At 40.2% G+C, this 14,517-nt stretch overlaps 1 protein-coding gene across 1 annotated transcript in view; it reads right to left on the reverse strand.

Annotated features, from left to right (window-relative positions):
- LOC139712842 (pyruvate dehydrogenase phosphatase regulatory subunit, mitochondrial-like) overlaps positions 1–14,517 on the reverse strand; it is a 51,817-nt gene that overhangs the window by 23,848 nt on the left and 13,452 nt on the right. The window contains exons 2-5 of the mRNA XM_071624631.1: positions 8,409–8,653; positions 6,436–6,569; positions 3,434–3,515; positions 1,920–2,083 (exon numbers count right to left, since the gene is read on the reverse strand). Of these exons, the coding sequence (XP_071480732.1) occupies positions 1,920–2,083; positions 3,434–3,515; positions 6,436–6,569; positions 8,409–8,647 (619 nt within the window). The 5' untranslated portion in view covers positions 8,648–8,653. The remainder of the gene's footprint in view (positions 1–1,919; positions 2,084–3,433; positions 3,516–6,435; positions 6,570–8,408; positions 8,654–14,517) is intronic.

Here is a 14,517-nt window from a genome sequence, read left to right on the forward strand (position 1 = left end):
TTAGTCCATGGGCCAGGCCAGATGTTGGTACCACCTGAGGTGGCAAAACCTTTTTGGTGTCATTTTGATTGTTGGGCATAGATATACTTATCAAGGTATGATAGCATTTCCAAATGAGTAGCTTAGTCATAATAAATGAATTTTGAACCAATTTGGTCTCGTTGTTATATCCCTATACTTCTGAATCGAAACTAACCGCTATACAAAGAAGAGCACTGTCTTCTATGTTCACAGGTGTTCTGTTGTAAACGCGGTGCACTTAGTCTTTATTCAAGGCAGCGAAGGGAATATCCAAAGGTTATGATGTCCACAGCACTTAGTCTAATATTCAAGACGGCGAAGGGAATATCCAAAGCTTATAATACAGTGTATATCCCTTTCTCTAAAAACAACAATAAAAAAAAAGCAATTCCTAGTGAATTTTACCGTATTTTTCAATGATTTGTCATTTTCCGGTGCAAACGCGACGGTGAAAACGCTAATACCACGCCAATGTCACTTTATTTCCATCCAACAATGAAAGATAATGCAAAAACAATGTACCGGTACACTACAATACATTATAATAAACAATGTTGTAAATGGAGAGAGGGATTTTTGTTTAAAACTGATGTATTTGTCGAGAGGGTAGTATAAAAACAGTATAGATAATCCCTTTTATCAGGAACTTTAGATATGATAATGGTACATTGTTCTGGATAAAGACTAAGCGCACCGCGCGACAGCTGTGGACATCATAACCCTTTGGATATTCCCTTCGCTGCCTTGAATAAAAAGCGCACCGCGTTTACAACAGAACACCTGTGGACATACAGAAGACAGTGCTCTTCTTTGTATAGCGGTTAGTTTCGATTCAGAAGTATAGGGATATAAAAACGAGACCAAATTGGTTAAAAATTCATTTATTATGACTAAGCTACTCATTTGGAAATGCTATCATCGCTTGATAAGCATATCTATGTCCGACAAACAAAATGACACCAAAAAGGTTTTGCCACTTCAGGTGGTACCAATAACCCATTTTTCGGGTCTTGGCCCATGGACTAATTAGGTCAATCTACAATGTAGTCAATCTTAACTTTATTTATGTTTTCTGAAAGAGCAACTCTTCTTCGACATAATTCTTATTCAAATGGGATCATTAAAAATCAATGGAAAACTGTGCCTTTTTTAAAGCAGTTTTTCTTGAACACTTCTGTAGAATAGTGTGATTTGTCTCAGGGGCCCCTTTTCATTTCTTCAAAAAAATCAAACAAAACTTTATACCACCTTCCACTTTTAACTCTAATGACTTTGAAAGGATGGTGCTACTCTTTGAAAGTAAGTACCGGTACTAGTTTATGAATAGAGTGTGTTGATAGACTGTGCAAAATGTTCAGCTCAATCTGATAATCCTTTCACTTTGGTTGCTTTAGAGTTTTGCATCCAGTTTTTCATTCTATTAATTGCAGACAGCACAGCTTGGTGAGATTAAGGACATAAAAGTAAACCCTAACCTTCAAAGCCTCTTTTCTCAGTACCCACTTTTCCATAGTGTGTACATTGTACGTTCTTTCCATTATTCAGAGATGTGAGGAAAGTCCATTTGTACAGTGTTATTCATCATTCTAAAGCATAGAATCTGCGATTTCAGAATTTGCCCTTTCTAAAAATCCATGTCTGGCAACATTTTGGTGATTTTGTGATGCAGGGCACAAATTATCACCAAAGCAGGAACTCACTTTCAAGTTATACTTTGCTTTTTGAAATAGAATACCATGTGCTTTTAATTCTTTCATAATCTATCATTGGGATTCTTGATCATGAATTCAACCATTCCAAATACAACATATTACCTTTCAAGTCCCATTTGATAAAAAAAAAAAAAAAAAATTATACCAATGTCTCAAACTTCATTAATTTTTCGATTTCAGTCTCACCATTGGCCTTGGCACTGCGAGCCAGTGCCATGACAGTGTTGGTTGGATCTGTTCTGCCGTCTGAAGGTGAGTACAGTCCACCCAGAATGTCAGTGACCCGTATATAAGGCACCAGCTTTTCAATCTCAGATGGAGTGAGCATCTCACACGGACTGCCAATCTCTCTACCGAATCAACAACACAGGAACCAAAATTCAGGACTGATGACATGAAAGTCTTTTAATGCACCGAAGAGCCTTTAATACACAAAAGTGTGCAGTAAAACACATCTGAAGAATATAGAATTTTGCTCTGAAATATGCAGCTAAGGTACAGATACTTAATATTCTGATATCGATTTCTCAGCTTCGTCTAAAGATTACTGCAGCTGTTGGAGCGAGTTGTTTATTTTGGGGTATTGATAAAGCACTGGACAAAAATGGATTGCAAGGATACTAACCAATGAGCAGAGGGAGCTCATGCATCTTGCATAATTATGTATGAAAGCTTACTATAACCTGAATTATTCAAAACTGGGTATTCAATCATGAATGATGAAGACCTTTGATTATTAGAAGAGACAAGGTCTGGATGAACACCCCACTATAAAGTAAAATGCTTTATACACTGTATGCATTCCACTTGCCTACAAAGATATAAATATTTTCTCTCAAAACCATAGTTCTCAAAAGAAAAATCACTACATATATGGTTGTGCTGAATCAAAATATTGTGTAGCCTCAAAATTTTCAAGATATTTTTCACAGCACCGTCTATAATTTGCCAAATCATTCAACATTATGCAGCAGGATTTGATCACAATGTCAAACAGAAGTATGCTGTATGAAGGTAAAAAAGTTCAACCACACACAACACATTGTCAAGGACACTACAGACACACAGATTCACACATAAAAATGTGACAGCAATAGGACCACAAAGGTATGGGTATGGAAGGTTGGTGGTCGGATGTTTAAAAAGACTCCACCAGAAGTGCGATTTCTCCAAGTCAGGAACAGTTCCACCGTATGCAAACATTCAACAGTACTTTACAGCTGTACATGTATACATGGTAAAATGATTAAAGTTCAGATAGATAGGATAAAGGTTGTTTGTTGATGAAATTAGAAAGAGTTCACAACCCAGCTAGCTTTGTACATTTAACATGCTTTGATGGTTGAGAGAAGAATAAGAAATAAAAATGCTTTGTAAGCAAAAAAGAAAAAAAAAAAGAAAAAAAAAGTATGTTTTACACATACATTATATTATGCCCGCTTATCACCTGACAGCAAGATTATCATATGACAAACATATGTACAATGTACCGGTACATGATGTATATTGGTACATTGATTACATATTTTATTTTGTCTATTTGTACATGAGCAAAGTAAAGCATTACAGTGTATACATGGGCAGGAAAGGGGTGTTGACAGTACAGAAAAAATAAGATTTATTACCCAAATGAGTTTAGGGAGGGTCATGGGATGGAGGTGGGTGGGGTTCTGAGGGGTGATAACGAAACAATGACTTACTTTTCCATGGCATGGACTCTTTTCAGGGATGTGAGCCTATTCTGGGTCTGGGCCAGCATTACTGCCCCTGGCACTCGGTAACCTGCAAAAGAATCCAAGAACTACGTCAAACCCTGAATATTTCACATTTTGCTTTGGTTTCTGTTGATTGCTTCATATTCTTATTGATTTACTAACTTTGGATCTATCACTTGGTCCACTCCCACTTTGTCTAATAACCATTTAAGGTGCGGTCAGACTGGCAAAAGATCGAGAAGTTTAAGATCTCGATCTATAAGATCTCGAAGTTTTGCCAGTGTGACCGCAAACTTCCTGCAAAACTTCTCGATCTGTTTGCTGGCTGTGTCTCCGAAGCGAGAGGCCATTGTCATGTACAAATGTGCATTGTTATGTCACAGTCACTAGCCATCGGACCGCGCACTCTTTCTTGCGCGAGTACCAATGGCCCAAACTTCACGATCTTTCAATAAACTTCTCGATTTTTTGCCAGTCTAAATGCGCCTTTAGTCTCAACCCACATGGTCTATTCCTGTTTTGTCTACAAACAGTTCGTCTAATGACCATTCAGTCCAATTGCCACTTAGCCTCATTACCAGTTGGTCTACTTCCAAATTATGCCCATTTTGTCTAATACCCCAGTTTATTAGACAAAATGGGGAAAAAAATCCAAGGAGACAAAATTGCAGTTAGACCATCTGGTCATTAGAAAAACTGGGCATTAGACCAAGTGAAGATTAGACCAAACAGGCATCAGACAAAATTGATAGTTGACCAAATGTGTTTTATAGCCGTAGTGGTGTTAGACGAATCAGGAAGTAGATTACCATCTGATATCAGACCAAGTGGCAATAAACCAACAATAGACCCTTAATAAACCAGCAAGAAACCCTTGGACTTGCCCTTGAAGGGCTAGACACTAATAAAATGCACATTGTCTTTTGAAACATGTGGTATGCTTGTTCCTATATCTAAAAGAGTGCTGTATAAACAAATTACCCTGAATGGTCCCTACTATAAACAGGGGACTACTGTGGTGATTCTATCACTATGAGTTATGAAGTTATTATGGTCAAAAGATTCAAGTCCCACATGATAATCAATGACTCATTATATACAGAGCTGTCAGAGAGGGGAGATACATACAATGTAGGTGCTGTATCTGCCCTTCAGTGCCCTGAACCTAACTAATGCTTGGTGAACTACTCCCAACTCTGGTCAAGTGGCCTCGTCACATATAGATCTACTCAAATACAAAGGTACGAGATACAAAATATCTATCAAGCGCTACTTATATAACATGTTTCCAAAGATTTGGACTTTTTTTCTTTCTGAATTATGCAAACATTTGTGACAGCCTAGATTGTTCTTGAACTCTTACTGTGCCTTTTATGCAGACTGGTGTATATTAATCAATTCCTTCTTCCCTTTTTTTTTTCACTGATTGACACAGCTGTCTGAAAATTGATATTCAAAAAACAGATAGACAAAAAGAGACAACTGGTATACTTAATTTCCTATACCCTTTTTGTTTTTCTCTGTTTTTGTCACAATGGTTTTAGCATCTAACATACAAAAGGTCGGGGGGGGGGGGGGGGGGGGAGGAGATGGGTGTGATCCGGTGAAGGAGGGAGGATTATCAACATGTTGATAAAAAAGTCTGACAATAACCGAGTGGCTAGGTACATAACAGGTACATAACTAGGTAAATAATATGCTTTGTTTGCTAACTACCAAGTACCTAGGAGTGCCCTCTTCAGCCGCTGGCACAGATGTCTGGAAACTAATCGTCAATGAATAGAGATTACTGAATCTCCCTATCGATATTGTGTCACCGCGAACGCCTTCCCAGTTGGACTGATGCATACTGCTGCACCAGAGTGGGCTTCCTAAATTTATAAATCTAAGTAACGTTTGGATGGATCATTGAATGCTGGGGAAAAAGTTTGACGAATTACACAGAGCGCCTGGGCACATAAGGGGTTAAAAAAAGTGCATAAGTTTAAAGGAACGGTAAAGTTTTGGGACTTCAGGTTTCCAACTTTTTGTGAAATAATGATAAACTACTTAAAAAAATATTAAAGAGCTTACAATTTCAAAAGGAATTCAAAGTTTATTTGATGAAAATTGGTTTTGAAACAGTCGCGATACCCCAAAGCAAAGAGGTCCTGATGAAAGGTGGGAGCCCCTTTTTTTACGACCATGTCTGTTTTACTTTGTTTTTGGATATCTCAGCCATTTCAAAATCGACTTTCATCAAATGACCTTTGAATTCTCTTTAGAATTGTATGCTCTTTAATATTTCACAAGTGGTTATTCATTATCTACAAAAGAGTTAAAACCGAGTCCCCACCTCAACCAACACTGTACCATCCCTTTAATCCATTCCTTCCGCAATTCTCTGAGAGTGCCTTGCATGCCCCCAAACGAGATTCTTTTTGCCCATCAAAAGAGAATGGACAGGTTGGTAATCCACCTGTGCAAAAGCAGTCAAGCGGGACATGTACAAGTGTATCCCCTTTCCATGGTCAACTACATGTGCCATCGAACAATGAAAATATCGATTGAGTGCGATGTACAAATAGAGCGTGCGCTGATGTGCTCACAGACTCTTTTGTTCTACACAAAACTAGGCACTTGAATGGGATGACTGGGCTCAACGAACACAGAAATCTGCTACTAGTGCTCAGTTTTGATCGCTATGTACATGTTCACCCAAGTTTTATAGCGAAGCAAACGCAAGCTAAATCAGGAAAGGGGTAAATAATACTGTGATATACACTGTACACATTTTTCCAACAGACAGAGAACAGTAATATGGTGATAGAATAAACTCTTACCTTTTTATCAAACCCATTTTCCTGGGCATTACAACACAGAGAAACATGAATTCAGGCCATGAAAGCAGGCACTCTTGTCTTCATTTTGGGAACCTGGTTTACCAGGTTCCTGTAAGGACGTACGGGTTAATAGTACACACATGGTATAAATGAGCAGTGACCCACCTGTGTCTATCCCCGTCTCTTCCTTGAGGGCCTCATAGAGCTCTGCACTCCACCGCACCAGTGTATTCAGTGTGGGGTTCTTGGACAGCTTGCCCACCAGTCCCACTGAGTGCCAGGTTGTGCCGCATGTCAGGCTGTTTTGTTTCAATTTGGGTTTTTGGTTTTGTTTATATGTGATCAGATTTGGAGAAAGGGGGAAATAAAAAATGACATGGGAAGAGATGAAAGATACTTTTTTCACTGGGAATTAAATGCTTTTGTGTATTTCGTTTGGTTTTGTTTCTTTTTTGTGCATGTGTGTGATCAGCAGCATTCACTTATCAAGAGCTCTTTTGTTTCGCTGGGAATTAAATGTTTGTGTGGGTGTTATTTTTCACATTTTCTTATGCGTATCAGACCAGCAGCATTCACCACGAAAAAAGAAAAAGTTTTCCTACACACACAGCTGCACACACACCATTAGGATCAAGTGCAACCTGACGTTTTTGTTTTTTTTTAGCGCCATAGTGAGTGCACCAAGAGGAGGCAGATAGGGGGTGTGTCTGTGTGCACACCTTGCACACATTATAAGGATCAAGAGCTTTCACAATCCAAGTCATAAAATATCTCAGTCATTGTACTTTGATGTCATGAATGTCACAGGACCGGTATTCTTAATCACCAACCTTTGAGCTATTGTGGTGAACAACAGATACAAGCTACAATGTACACCACCAGCATATTAACCCATTGAGGACGGACTGATTTTGCTACAACACGCATTTCCCATAGACACCTGCCTGAGTATAATTGGGACTCGTCCTCAACAGGTTAAGGGCAAATAAGGAAACAAAACCCCATCTCTCCTGACAGTACAACATGTATAGTATTCACCATGAACTTCTGTAAAAATAACATACAGTAAAACAGTACAGTGTAGCTCCCTTTAATCTGATGGTGCATTGCCACAGAATATGTTAAAAAGTGAGCTAATTTCCTTTTCGTAAAAATCTCAATTAAACAAGAATATTATCTAAAAAAGAAAGAACTGCACATCTGCCTCAAAACAACAACCAAGGTGCATTGCCACAGAAAATATTAAAAAGTGAGCTACAATGTAATTTCCTTTTCGTAAAAATCTCAATTAAACAAGAATATTATCTGAAAAAGAAAGAACTGCACATCTGCCTTAAAACAACAACCAAAGAAAAAAGAGAAGCAACACGATAACTTGTGCTCTTCTGCCACGCCATTACTTTCTCTTAATCACCACATCATCATTGTGTAGGGCCCCATTTCTCTATCTTCTTTCGTTCTTTAAAACAACAACAACAACAACATCATCAATATGTACAGAATTCAATCAGTTGCAATACAGAATTCATTCAGATGGTAGGAAATAGGGACTATGGAATTGGAGCACAGGAATCAATCTCTTTCCATGAAGAAAGACCGGACATTAAAGGAGACCTCCGGATGATTTTGATATACTGAGGACAGAGTTTCAGAATTTATAATAATTGGGTTGAAGAATAGAATGTTTTCAAAATTTATAACGAATTGCAATGAACAAGGATGGTGACATGGCAGAGTCACCATAAGAATGCAGGAGTTGGGGCTCAAGGAAGCAGAACAAGAGAAGAAGGCATGTATAGATTATGTATTGATACACAGATGAATTTGCAAGCAAGTGGTGTTGTAATGGAATTACACTGCTACATTTCTGAAATATGTGAGCCTCCTATGTCATCATCCTTGTTCAGTGTACCAAAGTATTGTTTCTCCGCTCAAGAACCATCAACAATACTTTCCACAGATCTATACATTTGTCAATTTATGTACTACCTGATGTGAAATTATGAAAATCATCTGGGATGTCCCTGTAACATTACTCTAACATTTTGAGATTCTCCTATCCACAGATGAAGAAATATGGAAGTTTTCATGAACACTCCCGCAGAATCAAGGAGAGTTACCATCTCTGCTCTACTCACCTTCCTTGCTCCAAGAGGATGACGTCCTTCCAGCCAAGTTTAGCCAGGTGATAGGCGACGGATGTCCCCGCAACGCCACCCCCACAGATGACGACCTTTGCTCTGTCTGGCAGCTCCACTTGGGAGCTGGCCCTCCTGCAGGCCAGGTAAGAGGTTGGGTAGAGGCTTCGGCTGCAGGCAGTCCAGATAGGGGCGTATCGCTGGAGGGGAGCCGCCACGCTCCTTGCGATTGTCTGCATATTTCACTGTAATGACACATACAGTTGTAAAGATTAAAAAGAAAATCAAAATAAAAAGAAAGATGAAATAAAAGGCAAGCTTTTGAAGTTGTATTAAAAAAAAAGAGTCATTTTCCTTTGGCTTTAAAGGGAGGCTCATTTTGTCTTTACAGAAGTGATGTCATCATGTATTCAGGAGTAGTACTACAGTGCACAGAAGCCATGGAAGATTAATTTCATTTTTCATAGTACTTTGACTATGACCCCGTTTACAGTGTGGGGCCGGGCTCGGCCGCGGCTCGGCCGTCATCATGTCATCATGTATTCAGGAGTAGTACTACGGTGCACAGAAGCCATGGAAGATTAATTTCATTTTTCATAGTACTTTGACTATGACCCCGTTTACAGTGTGGGGCCGGGCTCGGCCGCGGCTCGGCCGCGGCCCAGCCCTGCCTCAATTGCGCGGCCGAGCCTCGCAATTTTGTCCGTTTACACTGCTGGGCTCGCCCGCGCTTTTGATTCAAACCTTTCAATATTTTGTCGTATAGTGGCGCTCTGCTTGTAAACAAACGCAATTTGGTATTGTCTGGTTTTCAGACCCTTTGCCAACTGAATTCCGTGGCGACAAAGTCGCCGTTCGGGCAAAGGCCTTTGCCGAAGGAAAAAATACTTTGCAGGACAAAACCACCTTAAACTATATTAGTTTTCGACGTTGAGGGGGTTAATATCCTGAATAGCGAAAGATACAGGCAGAGGGTTTGGAAGCCAGACTAAAATTGGCCGCGCATTTGGCCCAGTTTGCGTTTACACTGAGAAAAGGCCGGGCTCGGCCGTGGCTCGGCCGCGGCCGAGCCCCGCCATTTTGTCCGTTTACACTGCTGGGCTCGGCCGCGCTCTTGATTCAAACCTTTCAATATTTTGTCGTATAGTGGCGCTCTGCTTGTAAACAAATGCAATTTGGTATTGTCAGGTTTTCAGACCCTTTGCCAAATGAATTCTGTGGCAACGAAGTCACCGTTCGGGCAAAGGCCTTTGCCGAAGGAAAGAATCCTTTGCAGGACAAAACCACCTTAAACTATACTAGTTTTCGACGTTGAGGGGGTTAATATCCTGAATAGCGAAAGATACAGGCAGAGGGTTCGGAAGCCAGACTAAAATTGGCTGCGCAATTGGCCGCGCATTTGGTCCAGTTTGCGTTTAAACCAAGAAAAGGCCGGGCTCGGCCGCGACCGAGCCGCGGCCGAGACCACCTCCAGAGCGAGGCCAAATGCGAGGCCAATTTTGGCCTCGCATTTGGCCTTTTGCGCGTTTACACTGAAGCGAGGCTGGGCTCGGCCGTGGCAGAGCCGCGGCCGAGCCTCGCACTGTAAACGGGGTCTATGGATGCTATTGAAAGTGTAAACACATACATAACCAATGCAGAGGACTGGTGCACCATTACATATTTGCTTAGAAATAATGAATAGTGATATCAAACAAGCTACAACATTTTATAATCTTTGTAAACATGTACAATGTCAATCAGTACGTGTACACGATTTTAAGTTAAAATACAGTTGTAGGGGCAATTGACAGAAATGTGCATGACAGTGTGTGTAGACATGTTTTCCTCTCCTGCCCTCTTTGAAATGATAGTGTCAAAATCTTCAACAAACAGGAATATCACTACAGTATTCATACAGTGTACCATACGTAAGTGGCTTAACCAGTCAATTCCGACAGGCCTGAGAGGAAATGATCGCCACATTGTCACATTTTCAGTGTTTACTTGACAATGTACACTTCCAGGAGAGTGCAGAGTTACCTAGCAGCATGCAGGCACAGACAAAGCTTTTAATATACCCGGTAGTGCCTGGTGCCGCAGACCATGTGCAGTAATCGCATTTACTTTTTCCCTACACTACCAGGTACTGAAATCTGGTCACTTCACAATACGGTTACTGTAGGAACATATTTTCAGAGCTTAACAGACTTTGATATCCCTTTCCCAAACATGTAACAATTGCCGAGAAAGTCTACATTTTAAATGCATTCTACATTGTACATTGTTCAGTGGCTCTATTGATGCACACACCCCTGCACAATACATCTCTCAGGGAGGTTTTAGCACACACAGAGAGTCAACAAGTGGACACAGCAATTATTGAATAAATCTGGCATTTACACATGGTGGAAACCATGACCTTTAGCCCTCTAATAGCTACTACATAACAGATTCACAAACATGGATAAGGCATGCCCTTTATACAGGGTTACTTCCCAGGCATGTACAATTGCATGTTATACGTACATGTAGCATCAACTGTGCACACTGTTTGTACCCAGCTCTAGCTGTACTGTATTCAAATTTGCTCAGCATAAATTCTTCTGATAAGTTTCTTCTGGAGGTTCTAGAACAGACTGGAAGCCCCTTTCCATTGGGATGTGGCACAAGATTTCAGCCTTGTTTTTTTTTTTTTTTTTATTCAAGCTTTATATTCATACTGAATCAATACGAAATCACAAAGTGAATCACACTTGATTACAGTTAAAACAATCTGTTGCACATGCACAACTACCGGTAATGATACAAAAGCAGCCACTGGTACCAACGCATGTACAATGTTTAGCAGCATGTTTACATTGTGGTCAATGGGGAGGAATCTAAAACAAAATACCCATTTAACAATAACAAATCAATGTTTGAAGTTTTCTGCAGTGAGCACTCTTGTTGGAAAACAGTGCAGCAAATTTCAAAATTAGATGTAATTGACAGTTGAACAGATCTGCCAGTCCTGTGCGAGTCTAGATCAAACCCCTGTTCCACTATGCCGTTCTCGCTAGGATTTGACAATTTTCTCAGATCGGGAAGGATCGGGTAAAATCTGAGCCGATCTGGACACAGTACGATGTTAGAACGCTCTAAGTACGCTGCAGTTACGACTAACACGTGCTTGCTACGCTCTCACTACGATGATCGGGAATGAGGCATTACGATCTCTGCCGCTGCAGTTACGCTTTAGAACGATGTAGCTACGCTGTCAGTGCGATGTTGCCGATGTTATCCGATCGATGCACGCTGTATCTACGCTCTGAACGATCTATACGATCTTATCACGCTGTCACCCCATTCAGAGAGCTGAAAAGTGCCCGATGTGCCCTGATGTACCCCGATTCGACTGTCGATCTGCAGTCCGTCAACTTATTAGCATGCAGAACCGAAGAAATATACTGTGTACCTCGAAGAGTCTCCTCAACTCCCGGTTCTTTTGCAGCAATACATTGTTATAAACAAAGACGTGCTGATTTTTCCAAGGCTTTTTCTTGATGTCCTTGCTTTTATAGTCCGTCTTCCTCCAGTTGTAGATGATTTCATATTCTTCAAAATTCTGCTATGTCCTCTTCCTCCTCTTTAAGCATCACGTGCAGTCTCTCTTTCTTCGCCTTTTGGGTGGCTGCTTTGCTGCTTTCTTCTCTTCTTTTTCTTCATCTCTTCTCCTTCTTCGAAAATTTGAGCTCCTTCTTCTTCATGTTCTGCCCTGACAGGTGCAGTGGCAATGCCATCCTCCTCCTCAACAGTTCTGCCTCTCGATCTCCTTGATCTTCTTCTGGCAGACATTTTTGTGTAAGTTTTCTTCCCGTTCTTGTGCCGATGTTACTACGCTCAGAAAGACCTTGTTACGCTCATCCCGCTGCGTTTACGCTGTCACTACGCTCTCCCCGCTTGCCGTACGATTGAATTTAGGTCAATTTTGATCGGGGAGATCGTGAAGAAATTCTGAACAGGTTCAAAATTTCTTCCCGATCTGAAAAAATGCCCGCTCCAACCCCGACCTCCACACGCTGCTGCTATGATGCTTCCAATCCCCGTACGCTTTTGATCGTGATAGTGCAACGGGGGCTTCACCTGAACAGATTTACTATGCCTCCACATGGCACTCATTTGAGACAGGAAAACTTTTCAAAGGTTGTGACTTGATGCAGCAGGCCCCAAAGAGGGTGACAGCCTCCTCACCCTACATTGTACCAGGATCCAATGGAATTTGATACCAAAACTCAAACTGATGGTCAATTCATATGAGAACAAGGCAACAGAATGGCAAGGAGGGAGATCATCACATTGTACCTTAAAGGGGCCCTGAAATCCAAATGCATGTTGATTTGTGTTAATTTATAATACCCTCAACATCACTTTTGCAGTGAAACGAATATCTGGGTCATTCCATGGGGTTGGGTCTTCTCTAGATTTTCATGTTGTGTAGGGAATAAAAGTCATATTCTGAAAAATTTATCAAATAATTGTCTGTGGTTTGCAGTTATTCTTGGAGGGAAATGTGTGAAGAATTATTTTATGAAAAAAAAAAAACAAGCCTGTGTACAAATGTATTTTGTCTATGACTGTTTCACTAATGATGTCCCATGGTTTTTTGTGGTTTATGTTGTGACATAAAATGCCATTTTCATGGCAATGTAAAACAGGAATATACAACCTTTCAGCATTATGCCTATCATAATTAAGAGAGGCAAGGAGACTTCTACAAAGACTATAAGGCACATTAACATTTGTAACAAAATAAGAACACCAGAGCATCTTCAAGCTACCTCATACCTATGTTACAAACGATGTCCATGGCAATTTTTGTTGTAACATAGGTATAGCATGGTTTTACATACACTTCCAATCATAATATGATTAGAAACTTTATTTCTATAATGAGATTTATATTTCAGGAGTATTCATATCCAAAAATTAGCATCAAAATCCTCCAAATAAATGAGAAAATACGGAACATATCACTGTACTTCAGTGCGATGTCCGGCCTCTTCGTGTAACGTAGGTAAGGAAAGACGCGTCTCACGATAAAAAGAAGAGCTACTAACTTCAGCAATCATATTCATGTCACTGGCAGTCCTCCCCCAATGGCAGAAAAACTACTCACAGCCAATATACACCTACCTGGACAGCGCAAGATCTGTTTTTCTGCCGTTGTCCATGTAACGTAGGTACAGGAGTTTTAATGTTTCTGATGTCAATTGGTAAGCTTTTACGCTATTTTACGAAAATAATAACATTTGTCATATTCTGTAACTCTATTAGAGGAAAAAAAAACATCTAAACCTCTAAACTGGCCAAAAATACTGTGGACGATGATACTGTAGTCCCACATACTGAGATATTTGTTACAGGTTCATGTTCATAATTTTGATTGCCAAATTTTCCGTCCATGCCGGTCTCTGCAAAAGGAGCATATATTCCTCTCTTAGAAAACCATACAAAAGTATATCAGTGTATCTTCACTGCAATATAAAATTGTTTTACCTCCCAATTATTGTGAATTTTTGGACCCTTTTGTCATAGGTATCTACCAAGGTAGACGTGCTAGAGTTAGTACGGTATTAATCACTATACAAGTACTAGTTGGAAAACGTAGATGTCCAGACTGCATCTGAACTAGAGAAATAGAGTTTGCCTTATTTTGCTGGTGATATTGAGGGAACTAGGAGCTGTGAAATTCTTTCACTTTAACAGATTTACTACGAAAATGTCAATGTTTTCCTTCCAAGATTTCACTGACCTGTTAGATGCTCTGATGAAGTTGTTAACATTTCACAAGGATTCACCATTTCCATTCCATGTTCACCCACTGTGAAGTCTCAAAGCTAAAATGCCAGTGTCCTATTCAGTTTGGGTGGGTAGTGGGTAGGAAAGGCTTCAATAAAATTATGAACCCCAATCAAAATTGGACTATTATTGCTCTACACTATCATTCAAAAAGAGGGCGACAATTTCGATGGGGGATGAATATAAAATAGGGCCTAGTATTATTTTGGGAGTCTATTAAGGACCATAACCGTAACCGTAACCCTGACCCTAGCCCTAACCTTAGCTAGGACACTGGGGGCAGCGACCT

Source organism: Diadema antillarum, unplaced genomic scaffold (genome assembly GCF_040938485.1).
Source record: "Diadema antillarum isolate AM-2024a unplaced genomic scaffold, OU_Dant_1.0 seq00001865_RagTag, whole genome shotgun sequence".
NCBI lineage: Eukaryota > Metazoa > Echinodermata > Echinoidea > Diadematoida > Diadematidae > Diadema > Diadema antillarum.